Here is a 24209-nt window from a genome sequence, read left to right on the forward strand (position 1 = left end):
TAAACCGCGCTGAAAGTAAGCCGTTCTGTGCTCCGGTAGCATCTCCACCTCCATCAGTTTTAGCTGAGGACAACTCAAAGCCAACCCTTTGTACCTGTGCCTGTTTTACCCTCTGATTTTGCATTCAGCTGAACACTGCCCGTCAGACTGAGCGAAGCATTTAAGGAGCCGAAACTGTTCTTGATTGAAGGGCAAAATTTACATTAATTTACTCACTTCTTCTATTATGTGTTCCTGTAACATCAGTCTGTTGTATCCAATTTTGTGTGTTTGTGTTTCTGTGTTTACGGAAACAACTTTATGTTCACGCTTATCAGAAAACAGCAGTTCAAGTGTAATATTGCACATTTGTTTCAGTGAGTAAACATGGCTTTAAATACCACAGCAATTATTTCATCTGGATTACTTGGATATCAGTGAGCTGCAGTGCTGTTGACATGGCTCACCTGCTGCCAGCTTCTCTATTTAAACCTGGTGCTATTGCATGCATGCACGCACCAATATCTAAGGAATATGACCGCAGGCTTTAACAATGCTTAACCCGAAATGTATTGTCAAAACATTAATCACAAGGAACGTGTAATTTCTCAAAATCTATCAGGATAATCCCCAGAACAACAGATTAAAGCAAAGCAATCTGATATTTCAGGATGAATAGCCTCAGAGTGGAGACATAACCATTTGTTCTGTTGTAGCAGAATAATATGAAAACAAGATTGGAGCAAAGGGTCAGGCTGCTACAGATAGATCATTTGTAAAGATGAAGTGACATCCAGACTTCTTATCCTAAAATGAGAATTTATTTTCTTATTAAAAACATCTTTGTTGTATCATTTTGCTACTCTAGAAACATTTTTTCTTGCCTCTCATGCTATCTGTGTCATCTGATTTCTTCAAATGTTAATTTGACTCTGTTTTTTAGTTTGCTTTTGTTTGTTTTTTTCTGCCTCTCTCTGTCTTCATCATCTTCTGACAGCTCCCCACAAAACCAAGAGACAACTAACAAACTGTGATTTCTTCGTTGCAGGTTCCCCCCTCGGAATAATGCCAAATGGATGCTGTGCTAAGAGAGTTACCCCCTCACCAAATGCTATGGAGGTATGCCAAGGTGTGCAAGTGACCTTTACCACACCATGAATGCAAGCACTGCTGTTAAAGGAGGACACAAGTAACCTTTTCTTGTTATCTAACAAGGAGCGGTTGATCTGAAGAGAGGAGGGGGCAAACAACGCGGAGAGAAGAATCCCGTAAAACAAACAAACAAACAAACAAACAAAACACACAGCGACAGGATGCCAAAGCGGTCTGAGGAGATGCTCATGGATCTGTGGCTGTCCTTGCTGCTGGTGTGGATTACTTGTGTTTTGTCCGTGTCTATGACTCCTATCATAGGCCAGTCCAAAAGTACACAAACTGGTGGGTCCGCAGTGGTGGCGAGCGGTGTTGGCGAAGGACAAAGATTACTAAGCCGCGCCAAGAGAGGATGGGTTTGGAATCAAATGTTTGTGCTGGAGGAATTTTCTGGACCAGATCCAATTCTAGTTGGCAGGGTGAGTGCTGTGATTGTCAGCATTATATTAAGCTCGCTTATCGTGTGGAAACATTAATTCGGCCATTTGAATGCTCCCTCCATTTTTTTGTTCTTCCCATGGGCAGTGGGAGGGTTGTGGTTGTCAAGGGGAAACAGAGATATGGGGACGAGAGCGGAAGGCAGCGAGAGAGGGTCAGAAAATGCTCATAGAAATAATTAAGCTCCCATCAAATAATGGTGGCACATTTCTTGCTGTTACATGTGGATGTTTTTGCAATCCAAGTTAGTCAGAAACAGAGAAACAAACACAACTGTTAGTTCTTAACTTTTACTTTTTTTTGCAAAAAGTAAAGGTACACGATGAGACTGCAGTCCCTGATTTTTTTTTCTTTTCATTTTAAAATGTTAGTGTTGTATTTTGACATGTAAATGCATTCTTTAGACACAGTTTATAGCATCGATAAAATCCTTTGAAATAATAGGTCTATTTTAGCACTGGTTACATTTTCCATTGCGGCTGTGTGATGGACAGAATTGCAGGCTAATCCTGCAGCTAAAGGCCACCTGCTCCCTGGCCTGTGTGGAAGTGTCAGGCAGGTTTCAGGGGAGGGGAAGGCTGCTGGCCAGCCCAGCCAAAGCAGCTTGTTCACAGCTCATTGCTGGGATTCACCTGGGGAGAGTAAGGCTGGCAGCCACGCTCACATCCCTCCCTCAGAATATCACCCAGCCACTCTGGCATGGGCAGGGATTCAGGCCATCAAGCATAATATTTGATCTTGTTCAGTCGTAGTTTTTGCAAACAGTTTATCACAGCTAATATTTGATAATTGGTTAGTATGTCTTTTTTGTTTGACTTTTTGCCGTTGCAGTGAGTTTAATTCTTTATTTCACTCCCTCTGTTATAACTGATGGCTGGACTGATGCAAAAAAGTTGTTTCTATTTTTTTTGTTTAAAAAAACAAAACAAAACAAAAAAACAAGGCAAGTGCATCATTTTATTCTCACTTTCCGTCTTTTTTTGTTCTTCGTTTATGCTGAGCGTAGTCATATGGCTGCATCAATTAAACATTTACCACCATGTGGGATTTGCACCTGTGTTTTCTAAATACCATGCTAACACAAAAATGCTGTTAAGTGATGCATTAATCTTTCAACCGTATCAATTAGGCAGCCACTGCTGAATTTAACAATGGCTGCTCATCGGAATTCTGAAACAAACAAACAGTAACGGATCCACATTTTCCATTCTTGAGCCTGGATTTCACAGGCTAGATGTTCAGTAGCTCACAGCTGCAACTGAACATTTCACACATCATCACCCAGACAGTTATATATCCACAGATATTTAGCCACATAAAACAAGTTTCTAAAAACAGAATAAAGTCAGCACCCTTTAATAAAGATAAATATGTGGATAACACGGTTGTGATTTCAGTTCCAAGCTTACACACACTTTTGCTTTGAATACTGTGCTGTGTGCCCCTGGCCAGAGTGTCAAATGTTCTGCACATTGTCAGCAGAGAATTGGTGGCACAAAATCAAGTTATGTTCTCGGTCATGAAGGATGTGTTCTCTCAAGGCCTCAGTTAATGCTTTGCAAAGTTGACTGTAGGATAGGTTAGTCATAGATATAAGCATCTTCCTGTTGAAGGACAGTGCAAGGATTGGGGTAGGGTTGGGGGGCAGCTCTGGGCAGAGAAAAAGGCAGCTAGCCTTTTTTTTTGTAAAGCGATGATGATGGGTAGCGTTCACTGCAAGGTTAAGTGCTCATGAGTATGCCTGGCAGAGCTAAGATAAGTCCTGTGTTAGACCAAGATGGCACTGCATCCCTTTAAGACTATAAATCTCTCTTCCTTTCTGTCTCCTTTTCTTCCCCTTTCCCAGTGTTTCTCGTGCTTAATTAAAAAATGAATCAAATGGGTGGGAGGTGTGATTCAAATGGGTCACAAAGCTCTCTGTGTATTTTGCACAATTTTCTCTGCTGTGTGAGGCCGCCTGTGTCTGCAGTTGCGGGATGGTTGTCAGCGAAGTCCAGGCCAAGACTGGACTCTTTCCATCCTATAGCTTTTTTTTTTTTTTTTGCTGGTGCACTCTGATGACTATACAAATACTGGTAACAAGAGTAAGAGATTGTATTTGAGAGAAATTGTGCCATTGATTTTTAACTGTGTGTCAGCCACGGTGCTCTCTCCCAGCAGAGACTATTAGCATAAATGCAGGAAAGGAGGGGGAGGACAGGGAGGTGTGGAAGAGTGAGAAGGACGGCCATAAGGCGTGACAGCCCCCTTCCCTTTTGGTGTTCTTCTTCAGCGCATCGTTTCTCGACATTGTGATTCACTGAGCGGCGTGCTCGTCAACCCCCGTCAGTCCTGCTTGTGTCGCGGAAGCAGACATGCAGTACCTGTTAAAGTGAAGTCGGGGAGACAGCTGTGAAATCTTGTTGCTGTAGCTTAAAACGAACAGCGTTGGAAGGGATTTTAGGATTACTCATCATCAGCTAGGATGGTTCAGAAATATCCCATCATTAAGAACAGAGAGCTAGTTCATATGGACACATGTTTGCTCATCCATGACAATGAGTGGGAGATACCAATACCACTTGAGCGCGTAAAGACTCTTATGGAGACCACTGGAAACCAGGCAGAGGGTAATTTTGGGCAAAGCAGCTCTCGATTTACCATTGCATTATCACAATGGTGAAAAATAGCTTTTATTTTAGTATAAAAAAGAGTATTGTAGTCGAATTTCGGACTTTTTTTTCTGCGTTTCTGTACAATGCCTGGCAAGGCATTAGCCATGTTTACCAACCATTTTGCATCTTTAATCAGAGCAATTTCAATTATTTAAACATACAACAAAGAAACTCAATTACACCAGGCCATTAAAGGCAAAACATTGCCTTAGAACAGAAGACAAACACTGAACAAATTGCTGTGTTTGCACCAAAGAGATATCAGAATGTGTTTTCTTTGTAGTGCAAGGCAGATTGATGGCAGTTTATGAAGGAACAATCTCACAGTCTCAGATTTAACTCTTAGCTTTACTTCCAGGCAATCATTTAGCATATGGTGTAGTATTGCTAATGATGGATTCCAGGGCTGAGTTGTACTCAAAATGTGTTAAACTGAGTGATCCCTCATCCTATTGTCTAGCACTTTTATTCACCACAGGACTGAATGCGTTTTGTGTTTTTTTCACAAAGAGAATAATGGACCATTAATATTCATCAATTCAGGTGAAACTATAAGATTGCCAAGAGTGACAGTGATGCAGAAAGAAAAATCTGGCTTTGATTACCGATTCAGCAAAGACAACAGATGAATCTCTACAAAAAAAAGAAGAAAAGAAAATGCTTTGTCTTTCTTCACATAGGTTCTTGGGGAAGAAAATGCAAGCTTTATTCTTCCAAACAAGCTGTTTGACAGAACTCCCAACGAGAAGAGCCAGAGCACTATCAGATTGGTGGTGTAATATAAGTCTGCTGGGTGTTTTGCTGGAAGCTAAGGTGATATTCTGTAGCTCTGTTCCCCCCTAAAATTGAAGACCTTTTTTCTTGTACTGACTTGTGTGAAATGGTTCAATCTTCCGTTCTTGTTTTCCCCTTCAGATGTACGTTCAGGTGAAACTGAAAGATCACAGCTTGAACCCATCCGCGTGTTCCTTGGAAAAAATGTGTCCCCAGTATGTGTTTATTTATTTATTGAATTTTGTATTTGAAAAGGTAAAATTCCCATCACTTCACATGATATCAGAAGAGAATGTTATTTTTTTCAGTCTGTTTATTGTCTCAGTCTGGACCTGAATAGATTATGATTAGCTAGCACAGTTTTTCGAATTCGGTTCAGATCTTTTTGTTACTTTCTGTGCTTTGGACTGCTATTACAAGATGTGGCATATCACTCTATAAATACTGATGCAAGCTACTTTTGCTCAGCTGGATTGCCTCTCTCAGTCTCTGTCCCCCACTTCTACCTCCACCTCTTTCTCCTTCTTTCTCTCTGTGAAGGGGTGATTATGGAGAGAGTGGCTCTTGAGCCCAAGTAAGCTTGCCTCTGGGGCTGATGGGGTGTGGTACAATGACATTGTTAAAATTTCTCAGAGTGTTTGGCTTTGGCGATGTGAAGCAGTGAGGCAAAGCTAAGGCGAGATTGAGTCCTGAATACAGCTGCCAGAGAAGCCTCAGACTCCCTGGTCCCGCTAAAGGTGCCACTGTTGCCGCTCGAGCAGATCAAAGGTTGAGCTTGCTCCTTGACTCAGTAGTGCCGATTTGGCCTGACGTTAATGAGGATCGCCCACCTTTATCTGAATTTACTCTGGCTCCAACTGTTGAACGGATATCTGGCTATGTCCTTGATTGATGGATGAGGAGTGGGAGTTAATGAGAATATTAGCCGATTTATTGCCAGTGATTGATAGCCATTATGACACATAAATTATAAGCATTGGCTCAGATATAATTAATTCTGAAATATAGCCCAAATTAGACACAGGTTCCAGTGCCATAGTGAGAGGGTTGAATAAAAAAAGCTGTCACCAAATCCAGAAAAGGAAAGCCCATCAATGTTTGTTGGACTTCTTTCCATTCCATTTGGTTTCTCACACCCACAACAGCTCCTGGAATACAGCTCTGTAATCTCTCTTCAGGCAGCACCACACAGATCCACATTGAGCTACAGCTCCTCTGTCTTCCAGCTCTTAGATCTCCATTCCCTCTTCATTTGCAGTTTAGAGAAAAAAGCAACCCCCCCCCCCCCCCATTCCCTTAAAAAACAAACAAACAAACAAACATTAAAAACACTCTAACATATCCCTGTCCACTACTTCCTGCACCTTCCCCTGCCCTGTTACCACACTCTCCTCTTTCCCTGTGTGCCTCACCTGTACAGTACATCACTAATGCCAGCAGGGCCATTATATCAATGGGCCATGGTCACCCCCCCCCCCCCCCCCTTCCTTTTTTCCAATCTCTCTCTCTGTCTGTCCCTCCCAGTCTGTAATAAAATACTGGGCCCAGTGATGGCTCTGATAGAGCTGTGGGATCACATTAGTGTTGCCCTCGAAGAGCTTGACAGGTTGTCTATGGCTTTGTATTGTCATCCTGGTTCCCATTAACAAGCTGCATATGTGTATGTGCATGCGTGTGTTGTACTCCAGTCCATTCAGGAGTGTTGAGACAGACTAAAATGAGATGAGCAGACACCAGCTTGGATGGAGTATATTTAGACATTAGGGTTATGTGTGCAAGAGTAAATACAGTGTGTCCACGAAGCTTTATAGCTGGTCTATCTTAGCAAACATTTGCTGGGTTTTCACTGTGGTCATATTTCTGAAAGATTTCTCTCTAAACTGCACGATATGTGCTTTGAGCAGAAATTGCAGGTTGAAATCTACAGTGTTTCAAATTTCCAGGTGATCTCATCCTCACTGGCCTGATTACCTTTCCAGTGTACTGACAGTGCTTGTAGCTTAAATGTTATTGCCAAGAATTTTATTTTTACCAGCATGTCATTTAGTATAAGTATGATATGCCATATTTAAAAATATCACTGATTTCATTTCCCCCTTTATGTGTTTTTAAACACGCACACACTCACACACACCTCACAACCAGACTTCCACAGATCACAATTTCCTGCTTCTCCTCTCACATACAGCCACTGCTTACATACAATTACACACTATATTTCCTCCTTGTGTATTTTCTTATGGGAGCTGAAATAATGTTTCAGTTCAGTGTATCATAGGGGATGCACCTCGTCCGTCATCCCTGGAAGCTCTCTTGTGTACATGCATCAGCTGCAATAATAATTTAACAGGAAAGCACATCCATTCACATGGCTTCAGAGTCCCTGAGCAAAGTAACAAGCTTGCTGCTATCACTCACATCTGTGGCTCAGCATGATTAAATCCATGTTGTACAGTGAGTAGCTCATGTGGGGGCCACTTTTCCAAGTTTCTGCATCAGTACTAATTCATAACAAATGGTCCCTTTATGGTTTCACCTTGGACTGCATTGCTGCGATTAGCTTGCTCCCATGTCACTGTTTGTCAGTCAACAGTGTCGAACTCTTCCAGCTATAATCCAGAGAAACACTATCCTCTCATTAAGTCCGAATCTTAACTACCCCAGCCCTCTCTTAACTGCCTTCCCTCCCCTCAGCTCTCATCTCCTCCTGCTTCCCTCACTCTCCCTGGCTCACCGGGCTTGGCCTGTGCTGGCTGTGCGGAGGTGGAGCGCTTAGTGGGCTAAATCATCTGGCACTCTGCCTTGAACTTTGCTCTAACTAATTTATAGGAATTAAAGCGGTTCACCTCACAGGCTTGGCTGATGCATTGGTTTGTCTAAATTAGCCATGTTTCTTTTAAAAATGGGCTCAATTTTGCTTTGTTTGATTACATCTTTTTTTTCATCAAGAGTTAAATTTAACAGACTCGAGTTTTGTCTTTGCTGAAAAGTTTGTTGATTTCTTAGGCAAAATATTATGCGCAGCTAAATTAGGCAACAAGTTATCTGAATGACGTTGGACATTCTGCATACTTATAAATATGGATTGTGTTTTCAAGTCAAATCGCTGGCCAAGCATTAGTAGCAGTAAATGAGGTTACAATTATTCAAATCTGATTTTTCAGATGAACAGATTATGAATATCTGAAACCTGCTAATTGGCCCTTGCCTCTGCCATAGTCTTTTGTGGGCATAAGGCACAGAACCAGCAGTAGTAGCTAAAGATGCTTGCTTCCATGCCAGTGTGCTCTTGTGGGATGGATGTTTGGCTCAACTCCCCAGGAAGCTCCTCTCCTATGGACAGATCCCAGCGTATGTGAAACGCTGCAGGCAGCTGCAGGCGGCTTATCCCTGCGCCTCTGCTCCCATGCACGTCCCATCAGCCAAACTGGGACTGCCGGAGTAATCTTGTTAAGAATGGATGTTGTTATTGTGTGACTGGCTGTGCATTTGGCTTCACGGTTAGCTGGGAGCACACGTGGGCTGGAGCAGGAGAGACAATGGGGAAGGAGTTCTGGATCAGTTGGAGGGTGAGTGCCTATTTCTGGCACTTAAAAGATGACAGTCCTCAACATTTTTCCTCTGCTTCCTTACTGGCACACCTTGGCTTCCCTCCTATTTCTTCCCTAGCTAGTCCCTAGCCCCCTCCTCACCTGCCTCATGCAATATAAAAACAAAGTGGCCTTAGTAAACAGTGGGTGTGACATTTACTTGAAGATTGGTGTCTTCACCTATAACGGGTGTTAAAGATGATGATTATCATTACTGCTGAGTTGAAGGCTCGGGGTTGCTCACCTCAATCACGAATGTGACAATAAAAGAAAACACACACACATACATAAGGAGAATTGGCAGCGCCATCCTTTGTGCTTGCTTCTGCCTTAATGCAACCACTCCTGACTCGGGTATCTGGGTGCCAACAGACTGTGGCTTTGACCTTTCTCACAAATGAATTATTTTGGTTTAATGATCCTTTCTGCAGAAAGAACAAAAAGATAGCTGAAATAATAGCCAAGGGAGGCGACAGAGAACGTAAAAGGGCAGCACCCACACACCCGCCATACTTTACTACCCAACCTTACTTGCATTCTACCTGTGAATACACCTGTATCCCTTCAATAATCCTTCTTCCTAGTGTTTGTGTCTCCAAGGTGCATGCGATACAGCTAGCCTGTATCTTATAAATCAACTAACTTCAAGAAAAAAAAGTATATGTATATGTAAGAAGCAGGTGGCGATGATGGAAACACATGCGTCTTTGTGTGTGTGAAAGTGACACTTTGGATAGTTCCCCCTCCTCCGATGTTTGATTAAGTCTTCTTTTTTCTGTCAGATCAGAAAAGGGGGTGGGATGTGAAGAGGAAGGGGGGATGGAGTGTGTGTGTGTGGGGGGGGGGGCTGCATGAAAAATTCAAAACGTTATAATATAAAATCCAGATGAATCATGAATGCTTAATGGGAATCAGGGCCGAGCATGCAGGATGTTGAAAGTGTTCTCAAAGATTCCTGGTGTATGTGTGTCTACTATTGGAGCATGCACAACGAGGGACACGGCATGTTACGTTGCCTCTCTCAGCTGCTCTCTGCTCTCGATGGCAACAAAATGATGTGCTGAGGGACACCGAATAGAGGATGCCAGAAACATGTGAAAAGCTTTTAGGGGCTATAGGCCGTCTGTTACTGAAGTCTGGCTAATTGCCTTTATCCTAGCGGTAAATGCTTGTTGTTCTGCTTGTGGAGCGGACATGCACCAATGGTCTATCTGATGAAATATTAAAAAATCTTCACCAATGCGTGGTCTTCTCTATTGTGGTTTAATGAAATGCAAAGTTCCAAGAAAAACTGCTGCTATTATGAATAATAGAACATCCAATTAGTGTAACATCATCGTAAATGAGTTTGATGAAAGACTGGACTTATGTAATGTTGGAGGAGGGTGAACATTTAGTTAAGTTATCAAAGCGTTTAAATGTAGTATCATTGCAGAGGTTGATTACTTATGGCTTAATGGTGATGTCATACATGAATAAACACGAGTATTTCTTTTGGTTAAAGCTAATAAGGATGATTTCACAGACAAACTGATGTTTGAATTCTTTACTTTTATTTTGTTGTTTGTTTTTTGGTTTTACACAAAAAGGTTGGAACCATTTTTGTACATAAACGTAGAAACAGCACTGAGAGCCCAAGCACTCAAGTGATATCTGAAAGCCAGAGTTATTTTCTATGGTAAGCTAGTGATTGAAAAATGTTGTGTTACATGAATGTTGACACAAGACTCTCAAGAAGCTCTCAAAAGCCGGTTATCTAATATTGCCCCGAAGGCTGGACTACCAACTGGGTTATTGCCCTCAGCCTCCAGACCCAGAGCCCTGGGTTTAGTCTACTTCATTTATGTTCGTGTAATTTCTTTAACTGCAAATTTGTTACAAATTTGTAACTTTGATGAAGAGTATGAACTATTACATCATCACAGACCTCACGGCACCACTTGTGCAATCTTGTTCAGAGACCTTATTTACTTTATTTAGTAATGAACTCATTTGTCCTAATGATGTTTCAAATCAAATTGCTTTATTTTTTTTCCTGTTTCTGCAATTAACACACAGAAAACATCTCACAAGGTTACATTATTTCTTTAGTGATGCATTGTATGTGTCTTGTACTTCTATGATGACATTAATCATTTTTAAAAATGCATTGTTCACTGTGTAAAATTAGTAATAAATGGCCTAATTTACATATTCAAGAAATCTGGCAAATGTTCACAATTTGTGGCATTTTTAATTACTTGAAGTGGATGGATTACTTACCAAGTTGTTTCTTTGTCAGATCAAGAGTGCCGGTTGGTTTCTGGGTAACAAAGAAAAAAGATAAAGTGAAATAATTAGTAGTTTCAGCACAAGCCAACAAGAATCTTTATGCCCTTGGGCACCTTAAGAGGTTAATTCAGCCATAGTTCCTTCTCATTCAGCATTACAGTAATATCATAAAGAAGATTGATTGTTTCACTCACTTCTTGATTAGATTTAGGCATCATGAGATACTTGAGAACAAAAATCATGGTTTTGGTAAATATTCACAATGTCAGTTGTCATGTTAAAAGGGAACTTCTGATTTAATGCCCAAGTGTGAGCATGTGATGAGCTCAAAGTAAGAGCAGCATTGTCTATCCCACATTATGCAAAGGGGGTGTCTTTAATTTTTTGTCCTGTTACCTCAGTCGTACTGGCTGCATCAAAGGAGTTGGTGCTTTGATTTCTGCTTCCTGTGGCCTGCATGTCAGAGTCCTTGGATAAGATACATGATAAGGAAAGTGCTGCATGTATACAGTAAAATTATTGTGTGTGTGTGTGTGTGTGTGTCCGTGTGTGTGTGAACAGATGAATGGAGCTTGTAGTGTAAAGCAATTTGAGTAATCAATAAAGCCCTATATAGATGCAGTTATTTTTATTTGTACGTTACCCTGTAATTGAATCCTTACACAGAGGAACAAATGAAGTGTTCAAATGTCAAATAGCAGATGGGACTGAGAACTGGTAACAATTTCAGCCCACTAGCAGGGTTAGCAGACTGTGTGGTCAGTGAAACTGAAGCAAAATTAGCTTTACTGGTCACCCACACAGAATTTGTACATATCAAATGACTGAATATTACAAAGCACAACCAACAGTGTATGCACTCTGGAGACTTTGTTTGTCTGTAGGCAACAAAAGCATGCTATATTATCTAAATATAGCATGCTATATCTAAAATATCTAAAAGTAAAATTAAGGAATTTAATATTTTATACTGAGTTCTTATTTACATATGGCACTTTAAATGTTGGTAATTGTATACCAATGCAGAACCAATATGTCTTACAAACAGCTTGGAGCCATATGGGGCTTGGAGCCTGCCCCAGTACGCATTGGGCAAGAGGTGATAGTTTGGCACTATTACAGGTTGCCAATCCATCACAGTCGAACACACAAACTCTCTCACACACATAACACATTCACACCTACAGACAATTTAGAATTTCCAGTTCACCCAACATACATCTGTGAGTGGAGCAAAGTCAAAGATGCATAGCAATTCAACTTCTGATGCTATCTTTTAGAATTACATTTTGGAAATTATAATTTACAACAAAAGAAAACAAAGAAGAAAAGAAAAGTAGAGAAGCTTTTTTCACATTTGTCATTAATAATTGTATTTGAGTAATACATTGAACCAAATGCATCCAAAAAATGTAGCAGCGTCAATAACATAGTATGCTTTGTGGAAATTCTTTGCAAGCATTGAAGAGTGAGACTAGAAAGTGCAAAGATGCTTTAAAGGTAACAAAAACAAAGAGCTGTGTCTTAGAGGGAACCCCCCCCTCCTCCTGAGATGTCTCTCCTCGACACCAAGAAAAAGAACCCTTTGCCAAATGGCAAAGTGCCCTTTTTATGTTACTTTCTCTGCTTTATTCACGTCACGAAACCGCATTTCTGCTGTTAGCTGATGAAGACAATGAACAGCTGTGGTGAAGCAGCAATATTTTAATGCCTCCACAGATCTTTGAATGGTTTGTCATTGGGGGAAACGACCTGGGCCAACCCCAAAATCATTGTAGCCTCCATCTGGATGGAAGCAGTCACACAGGTCCTCGTTTCTCTCCATCTCAATCTGTGCAGCCCTCTCAATGTTTACAGAAGCTGGGCCTGCTTGAACCACCACTTGCCAAGATGTGGCATGTTTATCAGCGTCACTCTCTGCACACAGTTACACGCAGACACATAAACACAGATGCACATGCAAACACAAACACAAACACACATTGTCTATGTGTCTCGTTGAGTGGCCAGATAAGAAAAACATGACATTATCTTTTTGGTGTGCCCGTGTACCAATGCATGCCCACTCACACAAGCACGTTTCTGTCCATGTGTGAACACACTTAATGTGTATACTGTCAAAATGCTAATGCCATATCTGCCTTGATGACCTTCTCTTCTTTGTTGATGCCCAGTGTTTTTATAAATACTGTGCTGATATCCTGGGATGTGTAATTACCGCACTGCAGCAACACACTGCCTCTTTATTAGTTTTCTGACAATGGCCTTCCTCATCACTGCTGAGCACTCTGTGTATGTGTGTGTTTTAGTGTGTGACAGGGTATTCTGTTGTCCTGTTTGCACAGCTGAATCCTATAGTACACTAGCAGTTCTCATGCTGCTGCTCTGTGGTTTAAGTGTGTGATGTTGCTTCTATTTATATGTCAGTGTAGCTCAACAATAGTCATAATATCCATAATATCCCATTTCTTATCCAGTTATTCATCTACAGGAGCTTCTTAGAAATTATCTCTGGGGATTCATAAATGGATCATATCCAGTCCAACACACAGATGAAAATAGGATGGAGGGATTTAACTGAGCAGATGTGTGAGTGTGCGGCATTGCTTCAACAAATACCACATCGGATCAAGATAGGATTCGGATCAGGTTTTATCAACACAAAATGTGTGCTAACATTTACAATGCAAAAATAGAAGTGGGTTTCCTGTCTTTGTTGCATCACTGGTGCGTAGGGAAAATGCATGTCAAAAAGGTCTATGTGAATACGTAATGGGATCTTGGTCTGCACTGGCTCGGCATTTGTCGATAAGGATCACACTCCCCAGGTTCGACCCAGGGGATTAGGGCAGAGGCCGTTTGATCTTAGCGGTTTTGCATAAAAATCACAAGTCTCCAGAATCCTGTAGCAAAGGAGCTGAGTTAGCTAATTGGGGGGGAGTGGGGTGCTGCTACATGCCGGGTTGGACTTCATGTGGTGTCCTCAAGATGCCTTTGACAATGCTGCAATTACTATAAACTCAGAGTGCTGTGTTAATGACGATTTCAAAGTAGAGGAGACTAGGGGGTATTTTGGGTCATGAGGCAATTTACACATTGTAACAATGCTTTTAAATATAGCTAACAAACTATCTCAATACTGCAGATGTGTAAGCACAAATAACAACTTGTCCCAATCAGACAGGAAACTAAACATATCCATCATCAAATAAAAGCTGTGGTCAGCCGCAGCGTATCAGAGCGTATCCTGCTCTAAAACTGCATTCAGGGTCCCCTGCGTCCACATCGGATCCACATGTGCCTAAGCAGCCAACACAGCAAAAGCAGAGGGGGTGTGCCAGTTACGGAACATAATTGCTACTAATGACCATTAAGAGTTTGGTTTTCATCCTCCGGGGACTGCAGAAAAGGCCTTCTGTCTTATCAGTTGATTAGAAACAAATAGAGGGGGCCGGATCCTGCATATTAAGTAAACAGGGGGCTAAAATGGTGTTACTCTATCAGGAGAAAGCCTAATGGAGTTGCTGGTAGCTCATCCTCTGCTAATGTGTCAGCAAATGGACAGCTACTCAGAAACCCCCGATCCACTTGTCAAATATTGGTAGCAGTTTGGAGTTTTTTTTCTCCTGCCAGTTGAAACTGTATCTGAAAATAACTAAACAGCAACAAAAAAATAATTCCATCAGCTGCGTCTTAGAGTTTAGTTTCCTGCTTCTAACAGTGAAATGCTGTAGACCTTTGCGCTGCTCTGTAGTAAAGACACTTATGTTTTTCCAGCAGCAGTGCTGGTATCCAACTGTCAGCGATGGCAGCAAAGTTGTTTTTTCCTCTCAGAGGATTCATTTGCATTATGCAAATGAACAATTGATATGGATCTTCTCCCCTCCGATGAACATTTTGCACAGCAATTTGCCAAGCAAGTAATTACTTATTGACAGAATGATATTACACAGGAAATTGTTGTATAAAATGGCAAACTCATCTCATTGAAATGGTGGCAAAAATAATAAGAATAAGAATAATAAAATTAGAAGTCATCTGTTAAATGGACATGAGTTATGGGGGCTTGCACTCATCACAGCTCTTAGTGCGCTCACTTCACTGCCACCTGTGGTTGCACTCTGGGCTCGTGGCTTTGCATTTTAATTAATTCCAAACATTATTAAGGATACAAATTCACTGTCTCACTCGACTGCACTACGCAATGTAGTTGAGCTGCAGGAATATCAGCAATTATCCATATAGTGATGGAATATTTATGCTGTGTTTGTGTACCCTGCATGTCATATTGTGTTCTACCTGCTGATAACACTTTCTTTTTTACTTGTTGTAACATGCTAAAACTGGAGAAATGCAAAATATTTGAAAGTGAATAACAACTCTCAGAATGTGCATATGAAAAAGTTAAAATGAGACTTTTCAACTCTTAGTCACACCTACCTCTTTTTTTGGCAGGGGGCATTTTCTCCTGTTAAAATATAAATCAAAGACTGGCTTCAAAAACTATGAATATGTCCATATATCTGATATTGTTTTTTAAGGTTAGTGTAATATCAGCTCTGAGGGAACGTCGAAGCATTCATCAACAGAGAGCATTTGAACACTGTGACCTTTGATAACCTTGGTTGGAAAAAAAAACGCTTCACAAAGCGAGTAAGGAGGGCTCTCTGGTCAGCAGGACAAACTCAGACTTCTTTTTAATCACCTAATTCATAAGGACCATTTATATTTCCTTTTTTCTGTTTCCACCTTTGCCGCAGAAAGAAATTATTTTTTCAATGCGCTTGTGTCAGCGCCATTCCAGCTCTAATATCGAGCATCCCGAGAGATTGGCACCTGGAGGAAAACAGAGAGGGAAAAAGAAAAAAAGAGGGCCAGTGTGCAGCTGCATTTTCTTCCTCAGTAATCAAATCCCTCAAAAGGGGTCCATTTTTCTTCATCTCCCCAGGTCCATAGGACCTTTAAACAGAGCAAGGCACCAAAAGAAGGCGCCATAGAACACAATTATAATTCCAATATAGTCTTGTAAAGAAAATGTAAACAGATAGCCAGGCTGCAAAGCTGCCCCCATTTTCCCAGAAGACTGGTAATAAAGTAGAAAAGATGTAATACTGGAAGAGGCTTTTTACCCCCTGTCCTTTTCTCACTCCAGAAATTGAAAAGTGTGGCTCTCTGCAGTGGTGCTAGTAGAAGAAGGGATGCTCCGAGATTTATGAGAGATTTAAAGGGGAGACAGAACCGGGGTAGATTTTACCAGAGGCGTTAATGTGGTTTTGCAAATGAACTTTAATGCATGAGTATTGATAAGAATAAATGCTGCTATGCAGCACTAGCAGAATGGTTTTTTCTAGTACAGTAACTGCATGTTTTGTCACAAGCTTAATTTCAGAACCCTCCAGACTCTGACAGGGGACACAAACAAGCCAACATCCCCTCCAGAAGTCTGAACAAGAGCAAATTGGTGGCAAATTTTGATTTGTAAGAGTGTGCAGCTTTCCTATTGGCAAATCTTGAATTCTCAGAGCGAGACATTTTTATCCCTTCCTATACAGTAGTTTCCCCCACTCGTGAATATTCTGTTTGTTGTGTGATGTCTTGGGGGTAGTGTTTGTTTTATGCCTGGTTTTGTTTTTTCTCCAGTTTATTCTCCAATCATTGGAATGCAGAGAAAAACAGCAATAGGCTACTTATGATAATTTCCTGGCAGCGGTTGCAACTGTTCTAATAATTATTACTGGTACTGGAAGCTGCTGGGGCACACAGCTCAGGGGTTTGTACATGTGTGTGCACGTACCAGGGACCAGTGTCTTTGTGTTGGACTCGTTCAGAGCAGTCCTCAAACTTGAAATCATCCATCATTTATACTTCAGTAACAGTCATGTAAGGTCAGGAATGTTCAGTCAGTAAAACAAGCTGGATGCTTAGACAGTGTTGCTGGATTTTCAGCTGTTTTAGGAAAAGTCTATTCTTATTATGCAAAAGAGGTGATGGCCGACATCTGCTGCCGCTCTTTGCCATATGGGCTGTTTGGTAAGATCCAGTGACGTGACCTTTAGCATTTCAGTGTGAATCCAGTCTTGTAGAGTTACTCACTTTGCCTGAGAGAAAATAGGCTCCAAGAGTTGTTTAGTGGGATGAATGTGTGGCTATGCAGTTTCCCACCAAGTGTAAATCACAGAGAGAAAGAGAAAGGCATGGATGCTTGTTCTTGTGAGAGTGTGTATGTATGAATATCCATGTACTTTCCTGTGTGTGTGTGTGTGTGTGTGTGTGTGTGTGTGTGTGTGTGTGTCTGTGCCGATCTCAGTCCGGGCCAAGAAACAGTAAGGCCCGGCAGGCTGGGAATGAGTGGAGAAGGGGGGTGTGACAGTTTTGTGTGAGAAGGGGAAATGGCATGGTGCTAGTGAAGCTAGTCATCCGTCTGCTGTGACACCCAGCATGCATGGGAGATGTCCCCAGGACTCGGCAAAGGCAGAGGAAGTGTGGTCTTACAGAAGAGTAGGAAGTGTCATTCTCTCTGTAAGTGTCAATGTCTCTGGTTCGTTGTCTTTCTGTTACACATGGCCACCATATTCCTGATTAAGATTTTCTGTCACATTCTAAATGTCCAGCCACTTTATTGTAAAAACATTTATAACCTGCTGCACCCTGGACTACTCCCCAGGCCTATGAAATACATATCCATGAAATATATCGTCAGCCGTGACACTAAGTCTTATGAATGAAAGGACTGAAGGGTCCAGTTTGCTGCTTATTCTTAGATGTTAGGAACTATCACCACTTTTGCCACACCAGTTTTTCTTGCTGTGGGGAAATATACATATTTTTGCTTATAATATGTCCAAAATTCTGATTCCTGTCTCCCGAGGACCCAACCAATTCTTTTAAGTGTTCTATTTCATTGGATTAAGGAAAATATATTCCACAACAAATTAGCTCTTCATGACATACAAAGTTTAATATATCTCAATTCACATTTTCAGTAAATAGAACTTTTAATGGACTTTTATTTTTAATGATGGCAGCATTTTGAAGGGAGTATTCAATTGCTTGTGAATCCTTGTGAGGCAGTAAACACTACACAAACATGATCATTCTAACTATTGAAGAGTGAAGGATAGCTCACATTGAGAACACTTGTATAGATTAGTTTTTCAGATGAGAAACATAGGAAAGGAACAGAAGGATGAAGGTCCATGCTGGAAAAGCGTTGAGGATGTTGCCCTGTGTATCTGAGGACACTGCTCATAGAAATAAAGGTTTTACACTAATTGAATGTGCTTTTTATAAAGGGGGGTATTTGTATTTGGTTTTTGTTCACTCATACGTCCGTGGGCTTCCAAAACACACTATATATGTATCACTAACAGAACAAATAAGACAACAAAAGATTAGAAGAAAATAGTCTTAGGCCTTAGTACAAAGAATAACTCACATGGTCCGTAATAGGTCTTAAAATTAAGTACAACCTAATTTTTACCTTATAAGCACAACCTCGGATGACCAACACCATATGACATGTTACACTGTGCCATTATTTACTTAACAAAAATGACTTTCACTTCCATAGAAGGGAAGTGGCAGGCAGGTGCTGATAATCACATGCACTTCATTAACGAATTATCAGAGTGACCGCCTCTAGAAAAGCAGTAGTAGTTTGGAAAGATGGGAAATGATGTCAGCAATGATCTCAAAAAAGCAACTGTTGCTTCTCATCAATCTGGGAAGGGTTATAACACCATTTCCAAGTCCTTCATTCTACAGAGAGATTATTCACAAGTAGAAAATGTTTAGGACAGCTATCAATCTTCCCAGGAGTGGATAACGCAGCAAATTGACCCCATGGTCTGAGCATGCAACCTCCAAAAAACCACAAGAGCTAAATCTCAGGGTCTACAGGCCTCAATTAGCATGTTAAATATTAATGTCCATGATAGTAAAAATCGAAATTAAATGAAGAATAATAGCTTATTTGGAAAAGTTGCCAGGATAAATTCTCTTTTCTCTGAAAAGAACATGGCAGCACAGGTTAGCTTTGCAAAATTTCATCTAAACAAACAAAGACTTGTGATGTTCTTTGGACAGATCAGAGCAGAGTGGTGATGTTTGGCTGTAATGCACAGTGTCATGACATATCAGCACAAACACAAACACCTCATTGCAGCTGTAAGCACAGTGGTGGGGGATGATGATTTGGGCTTGTTTTGTAGCCACGGGACCTTTGCACCTTGCAGTCATTGAGTTGACCATGAACTGCTCTGTGTATCAAAGTATTCTAGAGTCAGATGTGAAACCAAATCAACAACAGAATGACTGGATGAAAAAAAGAAAAGAATCGTGGTTTTGGAATGACCCCTTCAAAGTCCAGACCTCGAACTGATTGAAATGCTGTGCCAGGAGAGAGAGCCGTGCATAGATTAATACACATAAACTCCAATGAACTGAAGTAATGTAAAGAAGAGTGGGTCAAAGTTCTTTAAAATGTGAGAGGCTGATAAAGTCATACAGAAAATCATTACTTGACCTTACTACTTTTAAAGGTGTTTCTACAGGCTACTAAATCACGAGGTGTACTTTTAACACCACTAACTGCTAACGACAAGATTATTTGCATTTACTTTATTTATTTACTTTTAGTTTCTCTTTTTAGACTTTATGTGTGCTTTCTTCTTACCTTCATTGTATATATTTGGAAATCAATACTTGTTTATTTATGCACTTTACCATTGAAGTCATGGATATATCTTTTTTTGCTGAGACAAAAGTCTTTAAAAATCATGAGAGACCAGTGTCAGGTACAAAACAAAATCTTAAAAATAGAAGTCCTGCCTTTAAAAAATACACCAGTAATGGTGGAAAAATGCAGTTGAGGAATTAAAATATTTAAATTTAAATATATCTGGTATATACATATACACACACATATTATATATACACAAATATTTAAATAGTAATACTGAATACACTAGAATCTATCAGAAGAGATACAAGTTGCACTTGTTCTTTCAGTAATGATCTGCTTGGTTCAAGATAAATAATTCTTCTTCTATGAATAATTTAAACTCATTTAATGTTTTTAGAAGAACAACCTATTACCTTCAGTATCACGTTTCTCGCAGGGCTGACCCAGTTGGGAGAGCGAGGGAGACAAAGAGAGACGGTGGGATTGAGAGGGGGGCCAAGGTTGCTGGGATTTTAATGGCTCCTGTCTGCCAAGTGTGGTCATGAGCCTCCAGTGTACAGACAAGTCCTAATCAAAAGTCTCATACCGTGTGAGTGACAGCATCAAAGTGCATCTGCACACTGAAGTGAATTCTCCCAACTTTCTGATTTCTTCACAATTAAAGTGTATACACGAATGGAAATGCACGCTGTGATGATTTCCTCCGCCTTATTTTTTTCAACCCTCTCTTTCTATTTCCTCTATCGCATCGTAAACAACTCAAGCGCTTCTCCCGTTTGCCTGCTATGTTTGTGTACATTATTTCCCAACCCTCAGGAGGCCCAGGGGAGGAGATGGAGAATTAAAAAGGGAGAGGAAGAGCTGAGGGGTGAAAATGCAGAAAAGACACACAGAGAAACTGAGAGGAAGACGAAGAGAGGCAGTCAAAGCTAAGAGAATGTGAGAGGGCTGTATTTTCACACTATTACTGTTTGAAGAACATTTTAGCACCCTGAGAAACTACGCTACCTCCCAAAAAAAGATGTGCTACTGCATAAAAACATCTTTCTGGAAGACAACAGTGTGACCACAGCAACAACAGTTGACCAACAAACTATAAACAGAACTTGAATAATTTCCCATCTCAAAGACACGACACAGTAGCTTGTCTTTGTTCAGTCATGTTCAAATTTTCCTCTGCTATTGCACAGTTTTCCATAAATATTTCAGGCAATACAAGTTCATCTAAAACATTTCTTTGAGTGGTAGGAAGCAAAAACTTCAACAGGATAAAATTTAGTTGTCAGGTTTATAGTTTCTATCTCTATTTCCCAACCTCCCATTAGTGGATTGGCTACTTAAGTGCTGCTTCCTATCAAGGGAACAACAAAACCGCACAAACTAGAATGATGAAAATGACTTTCCTGGCTTCTATTTTTCTCTATGGCAACCGTAACATGCCTGGAGTGTATTTCAAATGTAATTGAGTTTGGTTCGTTCACAAAGGCGTAATAGTGTGCTAGTGAAAATCTGCACATTATTTCACTTTTGGATATGCTGCCAAACTTTTTACCCAAGTATATTTGCCTCCTTCCAAAATCCACCTGGGACTCGACACTGTCATGTGGCTGGTTTTGTTTCATACCTGTGTCCTTTAGACCTTTCAGTCCACCGTAATCTCTTCTTCCAAAGTGACTCTAAAGCTCTTCCGGTTGGCTTTGATGTCATTACATGAAAAGACCTCAGGTAGCAGTGGTTATGCTGGCTCTTGCTCACAGCATCACACTTGACAGCAGCCTTTGGGAACACACCAAATTCAATTTCTTTTACTGCCAGCCTAATGACAATGACGACCTCACAGAGTAAATGCAAAGTTAAACTTTTATTTATTACAGACTCTTAGAGATTATCCCTGATGCTGTGACATCCTTTGTTTTTTCATCCACCCGTACTGAGAGTGCAGGTCAATAGGTTTGGCCACCCGGTTTCTGTGTATGTAAGCATTTTTGCCAGCATCTGGAGCGACTAAATGGATATTGGAAGCTGTTGCCGGAGCCGAAAGAATGTTGGACAATGGTTGAGATTGATGAGTGTTTGGGCGCTTTCCCTGTGACCCCACCGCATCTGGCAGGAACAAAGTCAGGCAGGTGTGACAGCCAGCATCCATCTACTAGTCAGCTGTAATAGGGAGGGGGCATTTGTACAGGGACACACACATACAAATACACACAAACTAATATGCACACTACAGGCTGTGTTTTCCACACAGTTTAGCAAGCAAGGATGCACACACTTATGTCTCTGTCTCTCTCACTCACGCACGCACACACGCATAAAAAAACAGAAAACAAACAAAAAGAAAGAACGGTAAATTGTACACACATTTATTTAAGCACACATGCACACTCACTGTGACTCACTGAGGAAAAAAAAGCCTTCCTGGCAAGCTTCACTGTGTGTCTTTCCAGGAAGGAGTCGTTTTGCAGTGCTGAGTTTCTTCAAATGTCTGCGAGCTCTCATGTCTTATTACGGGAGACAAATGGCATGTCGTACCAACGGCGCATCCCAACTGGTTAGCTCCGGACATGACAACCATCGCAACACATTTCACTTCACTGTGTGCGCTCTTCTGTTGGTTAAACATCTGAAGCAGTCAGACAGAACACATGTTGGGATTCGACATGTAATCACTGAAATATATGCAGCTTATTTGGAGTTTCAGTTAATTAATAGACAATAGCATGTAGGATAGTATTGCAGAGGTCTTGAACCCAAGTTGCATTACATAAAATGTGACTGAAATGTACACCATTCAGTTATATTTTTTTTTTTCCTGGAAATAAGGAGGAATAGATCATATTTATTCTGAAGTTCACACAACAGTCATCAATTCTGATATTTTTTAGTACAATGTACACATTCTTTTAATATATACATTTTTGTAGTTATTAGAATGATAGGTTCAAAAGGTTATCCTAGTGATAGCAACTGAAATATAAGTCCCTTACAGCTTAAATGTCACTATTATTTAGCTGTATTAAAATTAGGAAATGTGGCTCCACACTGCTGTATTCTACACATTTTCCTAATAAGGAAAAGAGCCCCAGTTTGATCCTGGGAGGAGACACAAATCCTGTGAGTGTTGTGTCAGGAAGGGCATCTAGCGTAAAAATCTGCCAAATCACATATGTGGCGCTACCTGCTGTGACAACCCCTCGTGAACAAGGGAGCAGCTGAAAGTAGCTCATTAAGAGTAGGAAAACATTTTGAAAGAGATAGCATTCTCTAATCCTTTGCCTAAAGTCATATTATGCCACTGCAAGAGTTTGGGGTAGCACTCACTTATGGATCCTAGTCTATTATACATGTCATGATTTCCCTCAAAAAATGCTAGAAAAAAAAAAGAATATAGCGGTATAGCAAAATTAAAATTCCTGCCAGTGGTTCTGGTGGGCCAAAAGAAATAAATTCAGAAATGACTTACAGATGCAGTCCACAGATAAGGTCCATTATGATTTTCTTTTTACAGAGCTTACTCCATGTAATAGAATGTAACATTCAGTTTCAGGCTAGCTGTCTTAGCACACACAAGCAGAATCAACTCCCCACCAGCACTAGCAGTAAAACTAGGCATCTGTGTAAAGAGGTTACTTTTTGCTCATAAAACACAACATTATGTAAGCCTTTCTTAATATTGGAATCAAAGTAATATGACTTTCCAATTTTGTTATATTTTCATGATTCAATTAAGACCTGGAAAAAACTGACATAAACAATTTTGTAAAGCCTTATGGCAAAAGCAAGAAAGTGTAAATAGAATACAATGAGAAAATAGGCAGAACTATGTGAGACAGTGCTACACTTAGTTAGTGAAACCCCTAACAACCACCTTGGATGCATCGGTTTGCACATGATGCAGTTACTCTTACAGGCATGACAGTGGGTGCAGTAAATGGAGTATCGAGACTCGTCTAGCATGGGGCCCAGATTTAGTGCGGCGCCACTTCGTTGATAGATATGATTACAGGTGTTCTACAAAATGTTTTTTCCATCTTTTTATTGAAGTTCTGAGACGTAACAATCAAACTATAATCCAGTTCCTCATCTTACCCAATTTAACAGACACAAAAACGCAGCAGGCATGAAACCACAACACACAGTTAATTTCATCCCAGAGGATCCACAGTGTCTGTGACTGGCTGGTGTGAGTTAGTATTCTGCTCACCTTATACCAAGTCTTTCACTGAAGGGGCATGTTTGGAAATCCAAAACTGTGCTCAGTATATAATCACTACTGTCTACCTCAGTTTTTAATTTACATATTAATTGCTAAATAATCGCAGTATTATTGGTTTGGTGGAGTGTTTACCATGCCACCATATGGCTAAAACCATTAAAAAAATTGCTGTGCAGATTTTTTTGTTTTGTCTTTTGAATATATCTAAAAAAATGGTCTACATATGAGGTAAAAACATAAATTTAAGCCATCGGAAACACAGTATATACTGATTATATGCTGGAAATAACTCAGTCAGCCCTGTGTGCTGTATAGGGAGAATGGTGACATTTAAGGAGGAAGGCCTGAATGCAGTCATGCTGGTTCCCTTTGCAGTAAAAGCATCTCTCAGCCGGGTGGTCGACGCCACTATTGTTAGAGTGCCTTACTGCGTCAAGCCCCAGGGTACTGGC

At 40.6% G+C, this 24209-nt stretch overlaps 1 protein-coding gene across 1 annotated transcript in view; it reads left to right on the forward strand.

Annotated features, from left to right (window-relative positions):
* cdh8 (cadherin 8) overlaps positions 1–24209 on the forward strand; it is a 99705-nt gene that overhangs the window by 1187 nt on the left and 74309 nt on the right. The window contains exons 2-3 of the mRNA XM_086305065.1: positions 1028–1108; positions 1195–1550. Of these exons, the coding sequence (XP_086161191.1) occupies positions 1045–1108; positions 1195–1550 (420 nt within the window). The 5' untranslated portion in view covers positions 1028–1044. The remainder of the gene's footprint in view (positions 1–1027; positions 1109–1194; positions 1551–24209) is intronic.

The sequence above is a fragment of the Aulonocara sp. 'chitande type north' Nkhata Bay genome, linkage group LG1, assembly GCF_057382095.1.
Source record: "Aulonocara sp. 'chitande type north' Nkhata Bay isolate Kocher_YH1m ecotype deep benthic linkage group LG1, A_spYH_male_GT1.1, whole genome shotgun sequence".
Classification (NCBI taxonomy): Eukaryota; Metazoa; Chordata; class Actinopteri; order Cichliformes; family Cichlidae; genus Aulonocara; species Aulonocara sp. 'chitande type north' Nkhata Bay.